Source organism: Crassostrea angulata, chromosome 10 (assembly GCF_025612915.1).
Source record: "Crassostrea angulata isolate pt1a10 chromosome 10, ASM2561291v2, whole genome shotgun sequence".
NCBI lineage: Eukaryota > Metazoa > Mollusca > Bivalvia > Ostreida > Ostreidae > Magallana > Magallana angulata.
Window position 1 is genome coordinate 35,094,342 of NC_069120.1, and position 24,876 is coordinate 35,119,217.

Here is a 24,876-nt window from a genome sequence, read left to right on the forward strand (position 1 = left end):
GTCCAGTTTTCAGTGTTTGAATGTAAAATATGGAAAAAGGATGATCATTAGAATTAAAGGGGCATGGTCACGATTTTGGTTAAAAATTATTTTTACGATTTTAATGTTTACAATGCTTCAGTAAAGCATCTGTAATAGACAAAGTTGAGTGTCAGTTATAAGTGAGTTACAGAGATTACAATTCTTTGCTAGTAAACAAAGCCTTTGTTTACATTTTGAAAGTTGAAGTAAAAATTCGAGTTTAAGACCTAAAAAGAATGTTTTCAATGTTCCAAACTGCTAATTTATGTTTAAAATGAATGAGAAGATAGACAAATCTATCTCTATCTTGCTTGTGTAACTCAACGACTGACTCTCACATTTTATTTGATAATTAGAAATGCATTCCTAAAGCATTGTAAACATTTAACCAAAGTCGTGACCTTTAATAATTGTTGGTCCTTTTTACAATGGGTAATTTGACGTATTTCAAAGGAGGAATGATATGAAAATATCTCGGAGCATCTCGTGCAGCATATCATCATGTTGCACGTCTGTCAAGTGATTGATTTAATGCCATTAATTGGACACCGTTTTAGACTTCAGATTGATAGAAGTCCAGATATCTCAAAATCAGTAGGAGTCATCTACTGAAATGGTACCACTGTACCTTATTATACCTCTGTCAAGCAAAAGGTTTTCAAGAAAATGATTTGGCAACACTAACCCCATCATTTTATATTTTTTATATATTATTACATATGTAATTATGTTAGAATGTTTTACTTTTACCTCACACATAATGGTGTCAAAGGTAGAGACTACGTCCGCTATCTGAAGGTGAAATCAAGCAATGTGATTTCCTATCCAATTTCAATTTAAAGGTAGTTTTCAAATGAAATGCCCTTGACTAAAATCACACCATGTGACTTCTGACTACCCAAGTTGAAAATTTTTAAAAGTTCAATGATAACGAATTGAATAGCATAGTATTTGATAATAAATTTGACTCAAATCATGATGTGATTTTCCTTTTCTTGGGGAAGCAATGAAGGAAAAAGATATATAGAAATTATTACAATTGATTTGTTTATAATGGGACCACCCATTCTGCTGGCCAAATCGAATAAAAGAAAGTGAGCGCACAAGATTGTAAGTTTGCAGGAATCCTCGACACGAATCAATTGGGATTTAAATGTCTATAACCACGAAAGGCTAAGTACAGGTTTCAACAAAAATATATTATGTTGAGAGTCGAAGTACATGGCTATTCCGGTTATTGAAAAACTCACAAAGCTTTCAAAAAATGGCAATGAGAGGTAAACCGATAACTAGTTGGAAATGTTAATGAAAACATTATTTAATGAAGTTATATTGTGTTATCCTAAAAAACTAGTAATAAGAAAAGAATTTTTTTATAGTGTTCATACAGCAGATCTAGAAATCAATAAAAACAAATTAAAATATACCGGTATATTATAATTCAACATCATGTTATAATAACATACATTTAAAACAAAAAAGTTTAATTTTTTTAAAAAGACCACCAGTTGGATTTGAACCCAAAACACTGAATGTATGTATTCACTAAATCCAGGACGAAACCACTGAGCCACAGAGACTTGTCAATATATGCTCTATAAAGTACTGTTTGAAACACCACTGTCATATCAATGGACTTTGTTTTTTATCCTTCAAAAAATAATTTGAAAAGTACATAATTAGTCATCTCTGGGTCATCTCTCCATCTTTTTTTAAAATGCGACATTTTTAATGTTGAAATATGTTACCTTTACACGTTTCAAATTTGTGGAGAGAAGACCCAGAGACAACAAAATCATTTAAAAACAGTTGTAAATAAGTAGGATTTTGCATGAATTGCATCGTGTTGCTATATTTAGACCCATATTATAATAAAACCTTTTGCATTTCAAATATTTTTCCACTCATTCCACATCCAACAGAAACCAAATAACGGTTAAAATTCGAAAAATATTCAAAATTAATTGATGAAATTTTCACTCTCCTTGTGCGCCCAGATTCCTGCCGAATCTACATCTTAAGCGCCCACATTCTTTGGTTGAAAAACCCCTTTGACTGCATGTACCTTCCTTGGTTGAAAATTGTGTGCTATGTCAGCCCAAGATCGTGAACAAATGAACAAAATAAAAACTGTGAAAGTTATAGTGTTTTAATTATGCAATTCCACTCAGCATAGAAATATTCTACAGTAACAGTATTTTATACAGGATTATCACGAAAAATAATACCTCATATGTATGTGCCTGAATTTATTCTCTTTTGTGCATTGTGTGGTCAAAAATAAATCATGCAAATTTGTAATCATACATATTGTTTTACTTTCAATACACATGTACCGGTACATAATGTAGGTCCCTTTTTGGGATCTTGGGGTTGAAATGTTTTCACAAGAAAAAATGACTAGTCTATGCAGAATGTGGTAAAGTTAGCACTAACACCATATAGCACTGCAACGAAGCATGACTTTGAAGTGTATGAATAAATACTAATGTACAAAATGTTTCACTGGTATGTTGACTGCCAGGATCTCCATTTTGTTTTTTTCAAATACATGTACATGTATTTATAAACTGGGTATTAAATTCAATGGAGATCAACTTAATTCTTAATCACAGATAGTGCATCACGGTGAGTCAATACATGTGTCAAAATTTGTTCCAAAAATCTAGCTATTTCAAGGAGAAAAAAAAAAACCTTTTAGCTAAAATTTCTATCAAAAATTAACCAAAGAACATACAACACCGATCTAATCATTTCTATTGACAGCGGAAAAATTCAACATTTCTATTTTTCCATCTGCTCAACAGTACAAACTAGACATTTTTACTGCTTAACAATGTTCTTTGCAAAATGAAATGTATTATGCATGTACAATGTACATGTATATGTACATATGCACCTATGTAAAAATTTTACAATTCATCAGCTTGTGCAATGTGTATGAAGAATTTGTGAAATGATGATATCACACAACCTTGCTGTGTATGTACAATATTATACACTTGGTTCCTTTCATTGTCAATCCGAATCCTGCATAGACTCAAAAACTTATCATTGAAAAAAAAAATCTCTTCAAATTTCTCTCAGCACAAAATTCAGAAACCACTCAAAAATTCATAGAACAATGAGAAAAAAATTAAGATATTACCAATACAATATTTTTTTTACCTTCAAAATGTTTTTAGATATGTCTCATGTACATTTGCTTTATACAATTAGAGAGATTCAGATATACATCACTGACTACATGCACTGTTTTATATCTGGCAGATGACCCGAGTAAGGTAAGCAAACCTTGCCATGCAATTAAATCTCCACTCTATAATATTTTGTATAGATTCTAAGATAATCATTCTTTTACACTAGATTTTTGTACATCTCATCAATTTCTGATTTGAATTTTAGTTTCAATTCATGTCTTTTAGCTTTGAATGTTGGCGTTAGAAGTCCATTTTCCACAGAAAACTGCTCAGGATATAGGAATATGTCTTTCACCTGAAAATTTAAAATCCTCAATATTTATATGGTACATGTACATTGTATATATATTGGTATGTAAAATGTTTACCAGTATGTACTGGTAAATGCTATGAGATCAAGTTTTATGGGGAGCAAATTCAAACAAATTACTAAGAAATTTTCATATTCTCTGACCCTTGCCATTATTATTTAGAAATCAAATCTCAATTTGTACAAGTACATGTACATCCAGTCAACAAAAGTTTCGTTAACTGAAAACTTACCTGTTCAAATGAATGGAGTCCTCCAGTTTTTCCAATGTTGGTTAAATCGGTCATTATTTGCTTCTTAACATCCTACAATTACAGACAGGATTATCAGTACATGTATCACCAACATAGACCACAATGATAGGGCATTCAGTCATTACAGAGAGACTTTTTCAATAATAATTCAATTCCAGAGAGGTAATTCAGCTGAATTTCTATGAAATATCATCCAACTATACAAATGTAAAATAGCAGATTAATCTATCTTTGTAATTTTTCATGATGATGACACTAGTTCTCTGAAGCGTTTTATTCTGTCTAACTTACTGGGTTTGCACACAATTCTTCCATTGTCTGCGTCACATGGAGGTTTGTCTTAGCCCAGCCAGGTAACACTTCAGGATCAGGTACCACCACACCCACCAAACTCGACTGAAAAAAGGAGTTACTTTGTGACTTTATGAATAACTGTTAAATCAACTTAAAAAAAGACCAGAGATATTACAGCTTACATGATGTAAATTAATGATATAAGATTACATAAACTCTATAGTTTTAGGCATTATACACATGAACAATCAATTTTATATCAAAACTAAAACTGACTTTCAAGCTTTCTCCGTGAATGAAGACTTGTGCCACTAATGGGCTTCTCACGTAGACATTTTCAATCTTCTCAGGAGCAATGTATTCACCCTGGAAAACAAATCCTTATTCATAATTTGTGTATCAACACTACAACTGTATGTCCAGGTATTCTTTAAATGCCTGAATAAAACCTCATTTAAAACATTCAATATTTGTTCAAGGAGACCTATCAATTACCTGTGCTAATTTGAAAATATTCTTCTTTCTGTCAATGATCTTCAAAGTACCATTCTGAAAAAAGACAATACATATGAAATTTAATGAGGCCGAGTACAGAACGAGTACGCACGCTTTCGCGCAGCGTTTCATTTGTATTGTGACGTCATCTTTTTGCTTAGTTGACGCCATGGCGTGATAGTTTCAACTGTAGATATTCAGTGAAAATTGTTGAAAATATCTCGTTTGATGCGTAAAAATAATGTTATATTGTGGAATAAACATAAATGTCTCGAAGTATAAGCAATTGGTTGAAAACGTGAAGAGGGTTCAGCAAGCCTAGCCTTCTGTCACGTTTTCTTAACCCGCCTAAATATAGCTTAATTCATACCTTTCAAGATAGTAACCATGTATTTTATATTAATGACCCTTAATATGTGAAGTTATATATTTTTTTATTACTTAAATATGTCTGAATGTTTTAATAATACTATATAGACCACCTTTTTCGCCTTTGTCATATAAAAAATAGCCATTATCTGACGAATCTGGGAAATTGGGCATACAAAAATCAACTTTGATAAGACCCCTGGAACAAACCAGGAGGTAAAAGGTTTTTTTTATTTGACCATTTCATGCCCTTTAGCAATAACTTTAATATGTAGAACAGAAAAAGAAATCCCTAGGGCAGAAGTTTTGAAAAAATGTAAAAAATTTGCAAAATTGATACATTTCAAGCAAAATCCCATAGGGTCCTATGTTAAAGATTAACAAACTTTGAGATGACCCCCTAAACAAACGGCATGGTAACTGTCTTATTTTTAAATCTTAAAATAATAATTATATCGGTAGAAATTCATGTAAAAAGTTTCATCCAAAAATGTAGGGCAGAACAAATTAGACCCGGCCTCGTTAAATTCGCTCTACCAATCCATCAAAGGACCCTTCGGGTAATTTCACTTCTGAAGGTGTTCAACTCTGCATCATCGTTTGAGAGAGGAAGAAAAAAAAAATTGAGAGAGGAAGAAAAGAGGAGAAGATTTATGAGAAGATGAATTACTATTATGCTATCAAATCGTTCACATTTTTAATCCCCATTCCTTTCACTGTTAGTTGTCTTAACACCTACCTCCAGCCACTGTCCGATGTCTCCGGTGTGGAGCCATCCGTCTTTATCCAGAGCCTCGTCCGTCTTCGCTTGGTCTCTGTAGTAACCCAGGAACACATTGGGTCCTTTGATACACACCTGTCGTATCAAATCAACATCAAATCAAGATAATTTCTCAAATTTGATGTTTATTAACTTTTATGCATGTACAGTAACATATGTACGGTACCTTGAAAAATTGAAAAATAAGAAATTTTCATCAGAGTCAAGTTCCATTGAATCTATTTCAATGGGGAAAGAGGGTATTACATTTTGTTGTTTAAAAACAATCTTCTTTAATTATTTCCCCATTGAAAAACTTACTTATGGATCTAATTTTGCAATATATTATATCAACAAAATTGACCTACAGCGGTAACTTAATTCCAGCTGAAGAATTTAGCTCTCACTTAATTGATGATCTTGATATCAATTTTTATGAGACTATCTGTTCGCAAGAGATGACTTACCTCCCCTTTGTTGTCTTTTGCATAGTAATTCATCTCCTCCACATCAGCCAATTTGATCTCACAACATGGCAGTGGTGGGCCAACATTTCCTTAATACAGAAAACAATAGTCATTCATAAAAATCAAACCAAACTTTACTATACTCTAAACCAATTTTTATTCACAACAACTTTATTTCACGATTTACCAGAGATAAATTGGTTTGCGACGACTATTTTTCACGACCACGCTTGATCCACACTCCATTTGACCTAACACTTTGCCAAAACCTAGTTTGCCGCAAGAAAAATTCATTCCTTCGAATGTTTATCGCACGCAAAGAAAATTTGGTTTACAGGAAACCTCAACCTTCACATATTATTTCAAAGAAAAATTCATCAATTCTTGAATTTACTAATGAAAAAAATGTAGACCCCTTTACTTTTATTGAATTTTTCAGTACATGTACATATATTTTGGTCAGACCCGACCACTGATTCAATCCAGAAACTTGTAATCAATTCTAAGATTTTTACTGTCAAACATTTAACAGAAATCAATAACCTTCAATTTCTTTTTCAAAATCATGTCTTTCAAACTAAATTACCTATAAAAGTTCTACAGATAGTAAACATTTACACTGAATAATAATTCAATACATTTAAAGTTTATTTTTTTTTTTAACTGACATCCATCTCACAGTAATTATTACCAATTTGTAACATCTTAATGCTAATATTTGGAGGGACACTTTTCCACATTCTGATGTACAGTAGTGAAACACAAGACATTAGAGAGGTTAAGCATTTGAACGTGTACGTGTACGAGTACGTGTGACTAGGGGAATCCCAAAAATTGTTGTGTATTACGTCATAAATTCTGCATACCGCGTAATTCTACAAGTTGTGCAAAACGTGTAGAATCAAAAGTACATGGAGATGAAGACTTGTAGCATTTTTGAATAGAAATACAGACGCTGTTTATATCAAACGTTGTTTTATGTAAAGCAGACGATAAATTGGGGACGACTGTGCTTTTGGTTTCATCAAATTCATAGAATTATTTCATAAACAATAAGAGTAAACTGAACATGTTGGAAATGTTAAATCTAATTACCGGTATTTTACACATTCACTTACACGTACAGTTTATTAAACGTACACCAAATTTTGGTACGTGTAAACACACGTACACGTAGACATACACGTTCAAATGCTTAACCTCTCTAATAACCTATATTAAAGTCTTTAAGAAATAAAGCAAATTGTTAGAGGAAACTAATGAATAGAAAAAATCATATTATTTTCCTCATCAAATTTCCCTTATTTCTTGATAAAGAGGTAGAGTGCCTTTCCCATTATTTCGCCTACAACTGTGTCTGAACGGAAAGTACCTGTTACTAAATATAGCTTCAGGTACCTGTCGCAATATGATTCTCAAAGATAGATACTGCTTTAATAATGGTGTGTGTGACAAATGATCTGTCATAAATTCGGGAAACCTTCATTGAGAAATGAATACATAAAACTCTGTGTATAATGTCACTTAATATTCTGAAGCGTGATAACTTCCAGCAAAAAGCAATTTGAATCTAAGTGTACAGCTGTATATATAATACATGTATAGTGTTAATAAAGCGATCTGTTTATATTGGGTGTGCTCATACCCAGGTTGAATTACCGTTAAACAAGATAATTTTTAAAAATCCAGTCAATTAGATCCATGTAATCTTATCATATTATCAATTAAGTGAAAAAATAGTTACTACCTGGTTGAATCGATCCAGCGACCACAAAATCAAAATGACCTCCATGTTACCACTAGGCCACACATCTAACTCTTTTAAATATATATGGCTATGTACAAGATTGTATTAGAAAGGTCACTAATTGAAATATCGTATTTCTCTAATTTTTAATACGAAGATCACGTTAAACCAAAATTAATTCAATGTTAAAATATACTACAATACCTGTAAAACATAATTTTAATTGGATTTCTTTAGTTTTAAGTGGTACAAAAAGTCAAATATATCATTTTTCATCGCATACTTACTATTTTCCTATATATCCCTGACTAAACCTGATTATTTTAATGATGCTGTGTAAGGTAATTAAGACTCTTAGAGCATGATAATTGTGAAATTTGCGATTCTTTGAATATCTTTTAACTGAATATTGTATAATATTGAAAATGTCTGATGTTTGCAAAAGTGCTATATTTTTGGAGAAATTGTATATTAAGTGTGCTATACCTCTTAAAGTGAAAGACGATCGGTTATACACAAGTTATTCCCCTTGTCTTTCACATGCCAACACTTTGTCAAGACTTTTAAAAACTATTCCATCGATTTTACAGCTGTTTATTTTTACAATAATAATAATTCTTTGATTCTTATTTTAAAAAAATAATTCTTTGATGTTTAAAACTTCAACTTAAAGAACCACAAATAATGAAGAGTTTAAAAACTACAATTTTGTCTAAGATATATAAACCTGGTATATAAACAACATCCATCTCCATAGTAAGTGTACTCTGACAAGACCTGCCTTGGAAGCAACATACTGAAACTTCATGTTTCTCTTGGCTTCTGGGAAAGTCCCCAGACCCTGGGTAGAGAGTACTCAGAGGTAACCCTCTCATATTCTGGACCAATGTCCCAATGAATAGCTGTGACACCATAGTGGTGGAGCTGGGATTGTCACAGAACATTGTCATAGCATAGTTACGCAGGTACTGCAGTCGGCAGTAACAGAATGGGGCTTACTAGGCCAGAGTGCACCTTTTTAGTGAATGAACAATTTCAGAAATATTTTCTATTGGCGCCCAGTACGTAAAATACGAAATTGAATTTTGGGTGTCTGTTGATGGGTGGTTTGTAAGAGTGAGCACTTTAGGCAATGTTTTTCACCATACCTGTATCAGGATCTCCAACTAAAGTCACGGAGCAGACAGCGTGGCATTCAGTCTGTCCATATCCCTCCACAACCTGTCAAAATATTGACATTCATTGAAATGCAAATGACGCTACCAATTTTTCTAAAAATAACAATTTTGTAATGGATGAATGTAATGCATACTTACAGGACATCCCGCGCAGCACCTCAAGAAATGAAGTACTTTGGGGGACAGAGGAGCAGATCCTGTTGTAATGAGCTTCACTTTTCCCCCGAGGCTGGCCTGAATCTTCTTGAATACAATTTTGTCCCATAGGCTATCATTTCTTATTATACTCCTGTTTCAAACAAAATAAAAAAAAACAAAACATGTTTTTAATATCATGCCAAAGAATATATACTTCCTTAAAAAAATGTATTTTAAATGATTTATGAAATATTAAAAGTCATTGATTTAAATTACCGGGTAGAACTTTTTGAAAAATTGAAAAAGATTCTTACTTTTTCAGTTCATTTTCCTTGCTGGCTAAAGCCATATTAAACATCTTCTTTTTTATTCCTGATCCTGAATTTATTTGACTCATAACCTTTGAAGAGAAAACAACAGTTCTTGTCAAAAATATTGGAAATAAGCATTTTTAAAATTGCAAAATAAATATATGTATATAAACATTTTATGGACCAAGAGTGACTGTGTACTTTTTTTTTTCTCAATCTAACACCCATATCTAAATACTACTGTATACCGGTATGTCAATGGCATATCAGCTTGTCATTTTTTGCAAACTTTAAGAATCTGCAGTTATACATGCATGTTATTAGTCCCCTACCGGTTTTCACCGGAGGGGACTATAGCTTTCCTCTGCATTCGTCAGTCTGTCCGTCCGTCTGTCTGTCCCACTTCAGTTTTCTACACTTTTTTTCTTAATGCGTTTGAGGAATAATATGAAATTTGCTAAACAGCTTCAAAATGTCAAACTACAGATCAAGTTTACAATTCTGTAGCATCTGGTTGACATATTTTCGAGAAAATTAATTTTTTGATATTCCAATTTTTTAATGTTTGGGTTCGATATTCTGCATAACAGTGCATTGTTTTTACAATTTCCACAAACCGGTAGGGGACGTGTATTGCTTAATATGCAATACTCTCAGAATGCTTGTTTCAATCAATAACATCCCATAACAATATGCCAATAATAACCAAATTTCCTGGTAATCTGAGACTTATAATTCTCTTTATTCGGATCAATTTCATCAATAAAACAAGAGGCCCATGGGCCACATCGCTCACCTGAGGAACAATAGGTATGATAAAATCAGCTCAATGGAGTCATAATACAAACTATCTGGACAATATACAATAATTCATGTAAATCCTGTATAAATAAAATCCATTTTCCCCTGGATATTCTAATGTTTATAATCATTAGTCCCTTTTCTAACAGGATGATTTTATAGTCATATCATGTGTTGAGTATTGCAGTTCTCAAAAAGATCCCTAACAATAGTTTATATATGGGATATAAACGTACAGTAAACTCTCAACCTTCTCATGAGGCCAAAGAATTGTCCTGGGGCCAAAGTCTTAACAATTATAAAGAATCATCTGGCTGATTAGTTTCTGAGAAGATTTTTAAAGATTTACCCTATAAATTCCTTTGTTAAACTTTGACCCCCCCCCCCCCCCATTGTGGCCCCACCCTACCCGTGGGGATCATTATTTTCACAACTTTGAATCTACACTACCTGAGGATGCTTTCACACAAGTTCCAGCTTTCCTGGCTGATTAGTTTCTGAGAAGAAGATTTTTAAAGATGACTCTGTTTATTCCTATGTAAAACATCGACCTCCCATTGTGGCCCAAACCTACCCCCAGGGGTCATGCTTTTCACAAATTTGAATCTACACTAACTGAGGATGCTTCCACACAAGTTTTAGCTTTCCTGGCTAATTAGTTTCTGAGAAGAAGATTTTTAAAGATTTACTGTATATAATCATATGTTTAACTTCAATCCCCCATTGTGGCCCCAACCTACCCCCAGGGGTCATGATTTTCACAACTTTGAATCTTCACTACCTGAGGATGCTTCCACACAAGTTCCAGCTTTGCCTTCGAATTAGTTACTGAGAAGAAGATTTTTAAAGATTTACTGTATATATTCCTATGTTAAACTTCGATCCCCCATTGTGGCCCAACCCTACCCCCGGGGGTCACGATTTTTACAACTTTGAATTTACACTACCTGAGGATGCATCCACACAAGTGTCAGCTTTCCTGGCTGATTAGTTTCTGAGAAGAAGATTTTTAAAGATTAACTGTGTATATTCCTATGTAAAACGTTGATCTCCCATTGTGGCCCAAACCTACCCCCGGGGGGTCATGATTTTCACAAATTTGAATCTTCACTACATAAGGATGCATCCACACAAGTGTCAGCTTTCCTGGCCAATTAGTTTCTGAGAAGAAGATTTTTAAAGATTTACTTTTTATATTCATATGTTAAACTTCGACCCTCCATTGTGGCCCCACCCTATCCCCAGGGGTCATGATTTTCACATCTTTGAATCTACACTACCTGAGGATGCTTCCACACAAGTTTCAGCTTTCCTGGCCGATTAGTTTCTGAGAAGAGGATTTCTAAAGATTTACTCTATATATTCATTTGTTAAACTTCGACCCCCCATTGTGGCCCCATTCTCAGGTGAGCTAAAAAGGTTAAGTTTACAATTCAATAAGTTGGTTTCTGGAAGAACAGATTTTGAAAATTTTCGTAATAAATATTGACAATTTTTTTACTTTTTAAAGCGCTAAGCATAGCTCAGCCCTTTATGGTCGTTAGACTTCAACTTCCAGTGCATCGAATAACCGCCCCCTCTAAGCAAAAGTATACATCATTTAAACTGGTTAGGGAACCAGTTTCAGGGGTTTATGCACATAACTGCACGGGCTATTGTGAATCTAACTTACGGGTTATTGTGAAATTAATGTACGGGGCTTACATACATCATTGCAGGGACTGTCATAATATAATATAGTGCGTATACAGAAGCTGAAATGCTATATACATATATCTGTTATATACATACAGAAGCTGGGTTAGCGCTTTTCAGTACTATCAGTACTTTGATTTAATCTTAAGCTTTTAAGATCTGTGTACAAACATAGAATTGTTAGCAAATCTCTGTATCTTGCTTATAATTCGAAGCAAACACTAAAAAATGGTTAGTAAATAGAAATTGTTAACAATTAAACACAAGAAACATGCACTACATGTATAACAAACAAAGAACACAATTTATTTTTTCGAAATGAATCATATATATACATGTATATACCTACATATTTCCGTAAGCGATATCAAACTCTATTTAAACTGAATAAACTCGAGAAAATGCCGAGCATCTCAACAAAAACCTATTGCATTAATCTACCATTACGCAAAAAATAATGCCGAATTACCGATAGAATGAATTGTATTTCAGTACTCCTACATCAGATTTTGCTTAATTTGCGCAGGTAAACAGTTAACGTAACTGTTTGATTTACCGAAGTCCCTGTTTGATTTGATACGTAAAAATCACGAAATACAGACGACAGTTTCCAGGTTACAAAGCATAAATAATGAAAACGAAACGAAAATCAGAACATGCTAACATCAACGTCATGTGTGAAAACTGTCAACGCATTGAAATATTTAGCCTCAATTTACTTCACAAAATCGGCACCAATATATTTTTCATGTTTAAAAAATTTCCCTTCATACGCGAACTGTTGCACAACAAGCAAATTCATCATAGTCAGATCGACCCTTTTTCGTATAATGTCATGGCTGCTTTCAACAAAGAACCTCGTTTTAGAAGTATGGAATACGAGTCTTGGTAAAATGGGTAAGCAAAACCGAGCCGTGGCAAAATAAAAGCCGGGGCAGATCGGCAATCGTCAATTCCAAATACGCATTATTTTGCAGCAATAATTACAGCAAATACAAATATACTGGTCCATCAATTATCCTGAAATTTTAATGAGATTGGCAGATTAATAACTGCTTATCTTTTGTTTTGCCCAGGCCAAGTCTTGTCTACCCATTTTACCGGATGCCGAATCCGAGGCTATTAAACTGATTGAAACACGGCTTTCCTTTATTATTATTTTCGTAATAACTCAGATTTGAAACAGAATTAGACCTTAATTTTTGCAATTTATATTTTCCTTCCCATAAGGATAATTTATGCTAAACTACGTTGAATTGGAATCAGTAGTTCTTGAGAAGAAGATTTTAAAAAATGCACCCCCCTTTTTCTACATTTTCAAGGTTTTCTCCGCTTTGAAAACAGATCGGACTTTTATTTCTGCAATTTATATTCGCCCTCCCATAAGGATGCTTTGTGCCAAATTTGGTTGAAATTGGATAAGCGGTTTTAGAGAAGAAGTTCAAAATGTAAAAAGTTTACAGACGGACAGACGGACGGACAGACGGACGGACGGACGGACGACGGACAAAAAGTGATCAGAAAAGCTCACTTGAGCTTTCAGCTCAGGTGAGCTAAAAACAGCATTTTCGTAAACAAATACCAAGGCATACAAATAAAAATCCTGAACATTTTGTTGTTGGGTTTTATCCTAGCTGTTCGTGTTTCTACTGAAGAAGGAGGGTGTCAGCTGTCATCATGTAACATACCTTGTCATAGATTCTGTTGAGTAACCTTGGTACAGATGGGAAGAGGGTGGGCTGCAACTCCTTAATATCATCCAACAATAACTTCACGTCTCCTTGGAAAAACCCAATTCTGGCTCCGTTCAACACACAGTAGCACTAAGGGTAAAATCAAAAAATATATTAAAGCAGGTTTAACACAAAATGTAATTTATAGGTAGGTTTATTGTTAAATGTACAATATGAAACTCATGAATTATTTTAACAATAACAATATGGTAGTATATGTATTGAATGTACCTCGAGTAACCTTTCGTATGAATGAGCAAGTGGAAGATATGATATAAGTGTGTCTTCTGGAGAGATGTCTATGCCACCAGGTTTCTGAAATACAAAAAGATACATCAATATTTAAAATATTCAGCTCAACACAGAGTATACAATGCATAAAATCAGAACCTCTGATGATCTAATGAAAATAGATGTTTTTCCTTGCATTTATAATTAAAGCAAAAGTTATATGATAAACAACAAAACAAATATCTATGGATGATAGACTCTCTGATGAAGAATTTCTTGAATTCATGTATCGCATAAAAAAGAATTTTGAATAGTTCTGTAAAGACAAATGCTGAAAAACTATCACAATGTCTCAATTAAAGCTTCTCACCAGCACGGCCCCAGCTGCCACAACAGTAGCCATTGTTCCTCTGTGTGTCAACATGGCACCTTTTGGTAAACCTTGAAAAAAATAAACACTGTTGTTGAAATTTCAAGAATTAAAAAAAAACACCAAATTAATGTTTGTAAGTTAAATACATGTAGGGAGTGGGGGGATAGGGTGGGGTGGGGGGCATAGGAAGCACTGGGCCCTTCCCAATTTTCTCATATCTACGACCAATCGACCACCAAATCCCACAAATCTACAATAAGACATATATTATGCTGTTTGTATAGGTTAATCCTATAGGAAAGAGTATGTTCTTATTGGTTGACAACAAACAAAATTCAACAGTCACTGTTTTTGATTCAAATCAATAGTTTCCTTGTATACAAACATTGATCGGATTTACAACAACCATAAATAAACATCTTATATACAGCATGGGTAGAGGCATTGTAAATCTATTTATAGGCCAAAACCTCTTTAGAGCCGTCATATCTGTCAACAAGTGACAAGCCTTCGACCAAATACAACAACTTGGTATTGAGGAGGGCCTGGACAATAAATCTAATTGATTGGTTTACCATCCCACTTCTTTTCTAACAGTTATGCTACATGCCAATGTACACGTACAATATACCTCCTTAAACTATTGTGTAACAATGTGCAGTAATTCGTCTTTGACCATAAATAAGGATGTGGCATATGTCTACATGTATACATCCTGTTGTTAGTGATGAGTATAACAAGAAAATATTACCTGTGGTCCCACTGGTGTAGCACAGAACACACAAATCGTCCGGCTTGGCAGGCTGAAAAAAAAATCAAGTAAACAATACATTGAAAGTCTTTGTGCTTGCCCAATGTACAAGTCAAACATAGTCTACTTCATCAAACACAATCTTACACTGTTCTAGACAGTTTATAACCCCTGGGATGCCACTTTTTAAATCAAGTCCATGTTGAAAAATTCTCCCAGTAACATTTCCTTAAGAATTTTTCATTAAACACTCTAAGGTTTATTATGGATTATACTTTTGGTTAAGTATGAGATCCATCATAATAGAACCATTTTAACAAGAGCTTGAACTTTGGGTAGTAGTGTCAAACAGGCTGAAACACTAATGTGACATAGGCCTGTCTATTTCATTGCTAGCCACTAAGCCATGGCTCTTTGAAATCAACAAGATTTGTCTGGCTTTTGGGCTAGGACTAAGCAATCTGTGCATATTTCTCTCAAAACCAGTGTTGTTTTTTTTACCTGTTTTGATGCAAGAAATAGTTACGTCCTACCAGAAGTCCAAGGTCGTGTTAAAATGGTTCTAAGTTTATTAATTGACCAGATGACACTGACCTGCATCAATTGACCTTGATTGAGGGTTATGTCACATACAAATGAACAATATTATACCTTACTATCTATAAAACTTTTTCCCAAACTTACACATAAATTACTATGTTCTCCAAAATTATCGTGACAATATATGTACTTAGTAAACTTCATTATGGGGAAACTATTGGTGCACTGAACATATAATTATACTTCAATATCAATAAACATCATTTTCTTTGGATCTAAGCTTACTTTTGGTTCTTGTGGATTCTTCTCACCAAGTGCCTGCATAGAAACAATGTAAAGATATTTTGATAAAAAAGTCTCCAAACATGGATGTTAATCTGTACGATATCTACATCATAAAACAGTCTGGATCGAGATCCAGCATTTACTGCAAATTGCTTTACATGTACATGACTTTATATTAGATATCTGATTTCTACCAAACAACTTTTCTAGTAATAAGCTGATTGGCAGGTGTTTCAAATAATAAAGGAACAAACTATGCATGGATATCAACAAGGAAAGATTTGAGCTTGTTTATATGATCCTATTTTTGATATGAATACACCAATCTCCATGAAATCTCAATCTCTAACATCTGTTGCATTTCGTAGCAGAGAACTACCAGTATATGAAAAAACGGTCAACAGATGTTCTGAATTTGAATTTTTTTTTTTTTCAAAAATTTGATTTGTAAGTAGAAAAAAATTGAATTGGATAATTGAGCAATAAATTAAAGAGACACAAATAAACTGCTTTTTTTTAATAGTGAAAAGAGAATTCCCTATGGCCAGTATGGGATGTTTCTCAGCGCTACAAAGATGGCCCCTGACCTCTAACTCGGCGAAGGATGTGAGGTCAATGTTGTGTTTTTGTGCCAGCTCCTTCATCTCGTCGGAAGGTTCCTCCACCAGGATTATGCTCTCTAGGTCGGGCGTCTCCTTGATTCGATTCAGTATGGCCTTGACCTTCACATTCTTATCACAGACCACAGTCTTAATCTCAGCTGAAAAGAATTTCGTATGAGAGTAAAATATCAATATGTACATTATTCTACATTTAATTACATGTGCATCCCTGTCATTAAAACTTAAATAATCTGTCTTTAGATTATGCCCCTCCAAAAACCTCCGAAAAAATTCTCTGCCAATTATTCATCCTAATGAATACAGATTTTGTTATCTACAAAGGCAGACTCATTTTCGTCAGTAAACACAAACACATTACATTTAAGGAAACATTTCTCATGGTCAACAATTAATAGGGTAATGAAATGAATATTCATCAGCGTAAACATGAACAGCAATCTTATTTTTTGTGTGTTATTTTCTGTGGACAATCTTAGTCTCTTATCTCTTCCTTGTGCCACTCCTTCATTTATTACCTTGGTTGATGATGTGTGTGCACGCCTCTGGTCCCAATGTGTCATAGAGCGGCACAAGGACCATGGAATACATATAGCAGGCTTGTTCTGTGATCCCATACTATACAAGCAAAAAAAAAGGAAGACTTTCTTTTTAACAAGTACTACACCTACATATATACATCTGCATAAAAAAAACAGTCAAAATAAAGTATGCACTAGTTCATAAGAAGTAATTTTCTTTAAGGCAATAAAATTTAAGTGATAGCGGAAAATAGCATGAATTCTGATCTTTTCGTTTTAAAACTTCCTGATATATCAACTGAAAATATTTTCTTGCATGAATAAAACATTCAATGTTGTTTTTTAATTCTAAAAACTGGGTCATGAACGTCTGTATTGCTTACTATAATTTTTTTATTTACTGAAAACAAATACTGGGCTGGGATATAATATGACATATGGTATACCTCAACCCTGTTTTGGGAATAAATGCCGACATTTGTTGTGTTTTCTGGCTTGAGTCCTTTAGCTATAAGACCAGCACCAACATTGGCAGCTCGAACTAAGACCTTGATAACAAAAAAAACAAAAAAAACGAAAAATCAGCAATTATAACAAGATGACTTATTTCCAGTACATGTAATAGTTTAATTATCAAAAAAACATTTACTACCATTATATACCAATTTTATCATAATTACATGTGTTATCATTATATTAGTATTATCATGTTTCAGATTCTATGAGGGAAAAGAAAATGATAATTGCTCACAGTCAAATTTCTGAAGCATCAAAATATTACAATTAAATTTTCAGAGGTTATGAATAGGAAGGAAATACCAAAGATATCATGATATATAAGTACTCGATCTTTATCAAAAATTGTGTTTCCTGCATCAGGGATGCATCAGTACATGCATATATTTTTAAAACTCATACACATCCCTCCTTGCCCCTTTTCCATACCAAAGATATTTTTTATTTATATGCAGTGAGTTTTTAAAGAGTATCGATTCTTTATCAAATTGCCAATTTTATAAAGAGGCCATTCTAAGTTCTTTCTATTAAAAAAAAAACTTATGTCCCTGGTATATGCCTCAATAAATCTTTGATTGGACTAAATAAACAAAAGAATCCAGCTTCTACATGGTAGCTTTCCTTCAAACCTGGCGTATATCATAAAACACTAGATTCCTTGAATTTGGACTGTTCAAACAATCTAGGGGTCCGTAGTTTCTCAGAAATAAAACCAGTAACATGAACTGTGTAACAATCTTACATCATTGTAGGAGATCCACTGGAATGGTTCTGAGGGGCTGGGTTTCCATCCGTAGGCCTCTCCATTATCTACAGGCAACAAATGATAAATGTACATCAATGATTTCAATCAACACTTGTTCATTTTCATATCAATGAGTTACTTTATAACTTTCTTACTGTCTGTTTTGTATACCCATTTACTGTTGCCAAAATTGTTAAAGTGCTTTTCAGCTTTTATTGCTTTTAAAAATTATGTTTTTTATAATATTTTTTCACAATTAAAGTTAATGTTGGGGAAACTTGTTATGCCCATTTTTAATAATCTTTTACTGCTTTCACGAATGGTTGTTTTTTCGCCAACTTTGGCACGAAATGAGCCAATACATGTACTAAACAAACAGTAAAACTTTTACATCACAAATCTGCTTAATATATCTCATTTACTATTTAGCAAACATTGCACAATTCAAGAGTCAAACTTACATGCGCTATTTTAAACATTTTAAACCATAAATATAGATTATTTAAACCTTCAAGCCTCATAAAACCGTTTACTGGTACCATAATAAGCTACATTTGCATGCACAACTCAGATTTGGTTGCCACAAAATATGTCTTGAAACTGTAAAGTATAAAATGTGTATAAGGTAGATCTCTGAAATTCGTGGGAATTAAAAAACTTTTCATTTTAATTGAAACTACACATATTATGATAAGAGGCTACGTACGTTAATATAATTGTACCACTTGTATTCAATCAATTCATAATCCTCCTCTTACTCTTTGAAACATGAATCATAGTTTTGCATTGTAAACAGAGACAAATATGGTAGAACTTTATATTTTTATAATAATGTCACAACCCAGAAACTTAAATGCAAAGTTTACTTTATGAAGATCTCACTACCCTTAAAATATACCAATTCAAACCATCCATACAATACGTTTGAGGACAATCTTTTGCTTGAATGGATTTTCTTGATATTTATCGACTCATTTACATCCACTGTGAACAAACTGTCCTTAAATTGACAAATAAGATATGTCAAGTTTGTCAGAATAACCTAGCTGATACAATATAAAACTCCTGAAGGCATCAATAATACACAGATGAAGAGATGGTTCAAAGTCTGTAGTTTTGGTTAAAAAGAAATTTACCAGCAAACCTTAACAAAAGACAAGTATATATCTGTAATTGCCTGTTTACGCGGACTTTGTTCTGATGACTTGACAAGAATACAAATATATGTTAAGTAAGGAGACTTTGGACTCTCAAGAAAATAAAAATCTTTTTTTTTTTCAAGTTTTATTAACGTTTTTATATATCTCATGAACAAAAGGGAACTGAGTAATGAAATGAATAAATATGTAAATGTCTCATTCAGGTATGATAATGTTTTGATGTATCACACTGTACATAAGTTTGTAATGCCTGAAGCACATTCTTTTTTTTATCTGATTGACAAACAAGTCTCAATTACTCAGTAATTTCTTGATGTATGTACATACATCAATCTACAAGCCTAAATGGCCTACATAATTCAATTTCTAACTGATCAATGATGATATGTGTAGGTTGGCCATATGTGTATCTGATTGTATATAATGATGGAGAATGAAGAAACACAAGCCTCATCATCTTCACACTGTTTAACGTTTGATTATTCCAGTTATTTACAGAAAATAAACTACGTTTTAATCCAAGAAATTGTAATGTTCTTGCTCATTTTGGGATGATAAATAATCGTAACAAACTTCTAGATACCGGTATTTATAATCCAGGAAAGATGGATAATTTAAATCTCCAAATGTACATAACCTGTTTCCTAGTACATTTATGTATATCAAATATGACATATCTACCAAACTAAAATTCAAACAATGTTCCCTCTTAATCACTCTCTCTTCTGATTTCTGTAAATTTTTTTCTTCTCTATGAAATATGATACAATGGATCAATTGTGATAGTCAAAATACCAGCATGAATCATTATCTATTCCATGTTCTTACTTGATACTCTTGCTCCCCTTTTGAAAGCATCATACAGAGTCTTCACTTCGCCGTCCTCATATTCACAGAGGTACTTTCCATTTTTACAGAGCTTTGACATTCGTGATCTTTCATTTTTCTGGAAAAAAAAATAAAACGTATGACTTTTTTTTTCATTTCATTTTGCACAATGAAACTTGAGAAAATCTACCACACTCAGTCGGCTGAATAAAGCAGTCAAGATTTGCATCATTAAGAACAGGTACAGGAGAAATCAAATTGGCATGAGCAAGGAGATGTGTATGGATGAGATAATAGGGCAATGTGGAGATGTGCATAGACATAGATCAGGAAAAGGAAGAGATGGGCAAGGATGAGAGGGCAATGAGGAGACTGGCACTGAGGAGATGGGCATGGACAAGGATGAGAGGGCAATGAGGGGATTGACAAGGAGGAGATGGACAAGGAGAAGGCAATGAGGAGACTGGCATTTGCATAGATGACAGCACAAGGAGGAGTTGGGCATGGGTAGAGAAAAGAGGGCAAAGAGGAAATGGGCATGGGCAGGGAGAAGATGGGCAGGGAGGAATTGGACATTAGTTAGGAGGAGAGGGCATTGAGGAGATTGGCATGTGCAGGGAGGATATGGGCAAGGAAGAAATGGACATAGGGAGGGGGGAGGAGTAGTTTGGGAAAAGGGTGGTTTTTCAATTTAATTTTCTAATAATCTAATTTTCAATCCAAGCTGAATATCACTCGTAAATATAGGCACCGTCACACAGGTACCTGGTATATAAACCCTTTGATTTCATTACAAAGGGTTTAAAGAATAGGGTAGGTTAAATATGGTAATAAATTAAGTGTTCAAATTTTGAAATTTTGAAATAAAGAGACCGGACATAAACTAAACTCAAGAAATACTCAGTTCTTACATATCCTCAATTGTAGCTACTAACATTATCCAGACAATTAAAATATGTATCATTTCATTGCATCATAGAGAAGTGTCATTCATGGGACTTTAATCATCATCATGAGTCCAATTCATTTGAAAATTAATCAGTTTCAATATGACTGTTAACACACCCGGACTTCAAAACCTCATTCTCTCACTTGATGACAAAAAGTAAATAAGGAAATATTGTATTGACAAAAGAATCCCTAGAAGTGTGATATTGATACATGTAATTTAAATAAACTTGAAATCAGCATGCAATGACAACAGAGAACCACTTGTAATTCAACAAATAAAAACCATTCTTCAAGAAAAGTAACACAGACTACATAAGTTTCCCAGGCAATAAATTGTAGACAAACCAGTGACCAGAAATCTTAAACTTAGTACTGTTGGTAATTAGGTTGATACTTAATAATATCATTGGGAGAGAAATATAATGGGGCAGTTCTGAGTTGAGAACTTTATATACTGGGTATTTATAAGCTATCTTAAATCAGATGAGACTATTCAAAAATTAAAAGTTATTTAATCACATTACAGTTTCAAGCACAAGCAATTTCCTTTGAAAAAAAAAAAGCCTGGCACATAAACAACCCACATCCCCATCTGAGCTGAACTAAAAATCATAACTGCATGGAATATCGAATAAAGTTACAAAGATTTATATTATCTCTCATAAATATTTGGTGCTGGCATAACACGAACAAATCTTGAGCAGAAACAACTCCTACAGTTTTACCCCCGAGGTGAAACTATAAAGAATAAGGCACAATCAATTTTTTTTTCATTCAGATTCCTGAATAAAAACTTAATGTATGTTGATGTATTGAAATGATTTGCTTCAACGATCATAGAGTTTTTTTCCATATGAATTGATGGAAACCTCACCCAAATTACTAGGTCATTAAACATGTTAAATATAAATATTTAAAATAGTATCTTAATTCCTAACACATTTTTAGAAACAGGATTTTATTTAAACAACTAGGTAATTTTATCCCTACATTATACCTTGTAACAACCAGCAAGATAAATTAATGCACTGTCACGAATGTTAGGGAAAGTAGGATGAAAAATTTGAAGGAAAAACCAGTAGTACCGGTACATGTACTAGAATTTACATCCAAGTAATTCCCTTAATTGTACTGTTGTAAGAGTATAATCAACCAGTGTTCTAAAAAAATACTTGTCAACAACCTTGAGAAGCTCTAATCCTCTGTTGAGAAATCAAGTTAAATCTTTTACATGAGCAATCAATGGTAGAGAGACTCATTCAAAACCACATAAAAAATTCAAATTTTAAAGTTACATTTAAAGGCAGAATTCTATTATTATCAACTGAATACATTTAATCTTTAATTCACAATTCATGAAAAACAGGTCATGTTTTGTTGGTTTTTTCATTTAAAAGGCCACGCTGAAAATAGCAGTTGAGACTTGATTAGCAAAACACTCTGGAATTTGGAAAACAGATGTCCATATCTTTTGAAAGAAAACCAGAAGAAATTCTTCCAGAATAAAAGAAGAAAAAGACACTTACATCAGTTATTTCACTCTGATTAGCAGGATCCACAATCAGATCGATAGACTGAGAGTTCCCCATGCCTTCTCCACAAACGAATTCTATGAATGACAACAAATACCTTTCCCCGTCCACGTGGTGCTATAAATTTCCCCTGTTATATTGAGCACAGTATTCACAGTCACTGAGATAACAACAACACACAAAAACCCGCTGCTGTCTTTTGTTTGTTTGTCAATGAACTTCCACTGAGCACATGTTTCCAGTGCTTGATACTTCAGGTATATAACCTGTTCCACTACCTGGAGTAAAATAGTTCAATCTGTCATGCTCCACTTGCTAAATATCAGTGACCTTACTTATGACTAGTCAACAATCCACATGGCTGAAAGAGGATACAATACTTCCCCTAGCGCATGGGCTAGGTTGTAGTCCAACACATAAACAATACGTCACATGTTTATGCTGATGCTCCACCATTACTCTCACTTACTCAATAAAATCAATACTGCCAGGATACTATGAGGTCAGGTTAACAGCTTAAGAATATATTGTATTTAAATCACTTAACCACACACAATTAAGCCAAATTGAATTCTCCAATTTACTATTAAGTTATATCCTTCCACGGTTTGATCATTTTTTTTTCTTTAACAAATCTGAGCCATGTGGCTGGAGAATAAAGAGGGATGAGAAGGGGGAGGGCGCTAAATTCAAGCAGATAGTTAGAGCATCTGAAAATTGATTTTCTAGTACCTGATAATGATTGTGCATATTTCTATAAATAACTTTGGATCAATATAGAACAGTATAGACCTACATAAATGCACTTAGACATAGTGGTGTGATTCTTGATCACACCACCATGCCTGTTTTCTCCTCCATCACTTAATTTACATATACTTTAGGTGTGTCTATTAATGTACACCAGCACACATCTTTTTTCTAACTGCAAATAATCTAAGATGCAGACATCCTGCCTTAATATTTCAGTTCCTGTTTATGACAACTTACAAAATTCTACTGTATAGTGTTTGGATTTTTTTAATTCATATATATATATACACTAAATGTACATGTATGTAAAATTTCCAAAAATTTCTTAACTCTCAAGTACCAGATAATTTCCCTTTTTCAAAAATAACCAGACACCACCAATTTAAGAAAACTTCACATAAAAGTATGGTAATGACGTATCAGTACATTCAAGCACTTTTTTCAAATTACCGGAATATTATAGCCCTTAAACTGTATAAACTTTTAATACTCTGCAACATGTGACTGTGATATTTTCTTACGGAATCACAGACTTTGTGATCCCTATGAAATTATTTTTTTTAAAAGTTATATAAATTTTAAAGGTCACAAGTATGTACACAGGTGTAGCCTGCATGATCTCTGCATGCACGTTAATTTTGAATTGAGTTCACTTTCATCTGGGCAAGAAATATGGTAAATTGTACATTTGCAGACTCATATGAAAATCAAATAGCTTTCGCATCATCATCACTGATACTGTCAATGTAAACTAGCATCTAGACTTTCATTGCACAAAAATTAATCCCAGGTGTGTGGTAAGTTATTGTCTCAGGGTATCAACTGTAAAAATATGCCAGCAAGTATGTACATTTTAATTATCATAATAGAGCAGCTTGTCCAACTTAAAGTTTGATTGACCTATTGACAGTAGTCATTTAGATATACAGATTATTAGCGCTCATGAACTTATTTTTTTTTATTTCTTTCATAACAAAATATTGCCATGTAACAGTATATATAGATGCAACATAAATGAATCAAGATGGACAACTCCTGAATTGCATACATGCTGCACAGACCTTCATGACACTGAGTATGGCGAGTCTCTTGATCTTGTATTATTTAAGTTGAAGAAAATTTAAAATATCATGTTTTATAGACTATAGAGTAAATATTAACTGAATTATTTCTGATTGAGAGAGAGTGTTCCTTTATATTTTCCCTCATTTCTGAACTTTTTAAAACGTCTCCGCTCATTCTGTTTCTTACATATAATTACCAGGATGTTTCTTCAATATCTGCTGTTTGAATTGCA

The 24,876-nt window shown here is 33.4% G+C and overlaps 1 protein-coding gene across 4 annotated transcripts in view; it reads right to left on the bottom strand.

The window, feature by feature from the left end:
• Nucleotides 1-3,264: 3,264 nt before the first annotated feature.
• LOC128168303 (long-chain-fatty-acid--CoA ligase 1-like) overlaps nt 3,265-24,876 on the bottom strand; it is a 31,763-nt gene continuing 10,151 nt past the window's right edge. For 3 of the 4 annotated variants that reach the window (XM_052834522.1, XM_052834523.1, XM_052834521.1), the window contains exons 3-22: nt 20,344-20,461; nt 18,353-18,420; nt 17,541-17,642; nt 17,092-17,191; nt 16,541-16,713; nt 15,954-15,986; nt 15,129-15,180; nt 14,375-14,445; nt 14,005-14,088; nt 13,729-13,863; nt 9,548-9,633; nt 9,234-9,384; nt 9,066-9,138; nt 6,171-6,259; nt 5,683-5,799; nt 4,575-4,628; nt 4,356-4,445; nt 4,077-4,181; nt 3,765-3,836; nt 3,265-3,516 (exon numbers count right to left, since the gene is read on the bottom strand). In XM_052834522.1, the coding sequence (XP_052690482.1) occupies nt 3,379-3,516; nt 3,765-3,836; nt 4,077-4,181; nt 4,356-4,445; nt 4,575-4,628; nt 5,683-5,799; nt 6,171-6,259; nt 9,066-9,138; nt 9,234-9,384; nt 9,548-9,633; nt 13,729-13,863; nt 14,005-14,088; nt 14,375-14,445; nt 15,129-15,180; nt 15,954-15,986; nt 16,541-16,713; nt 17,092-17,191; nt 17,541-17,642; nt 18,353-18,420; nt 20,344-20,461 (1,911 nt within the window). In that variant the 3' untranslated portion in view covers nt 3,265-3,378. Of the gene's footprint in view, nt 3,517-3,764; nt 3,837-4,076; nt 4,182-4,355; nt 4,446-4,574; nt 4,629-5,682; nt 5,800-6,170; nt 6,260-9,065; nt 9,139-9,233; nt 9,385-9,547; nt 9,634-13,728; nt 13,864-14,004; nt 14,089-14,374; nt 14,446-15,128; nt 15,181-15,953; nt 15,987-16,540; nt 16,714-17,091; nt 17,192-17,540; nt 17,643-18,352; nt 18,421-20,343; nt 20,462-22,820; nt 23,414-24,876 lie in introns of those variants that run through there. The other variant, XM_052834524.1, reaches the window with a different exon arrangement.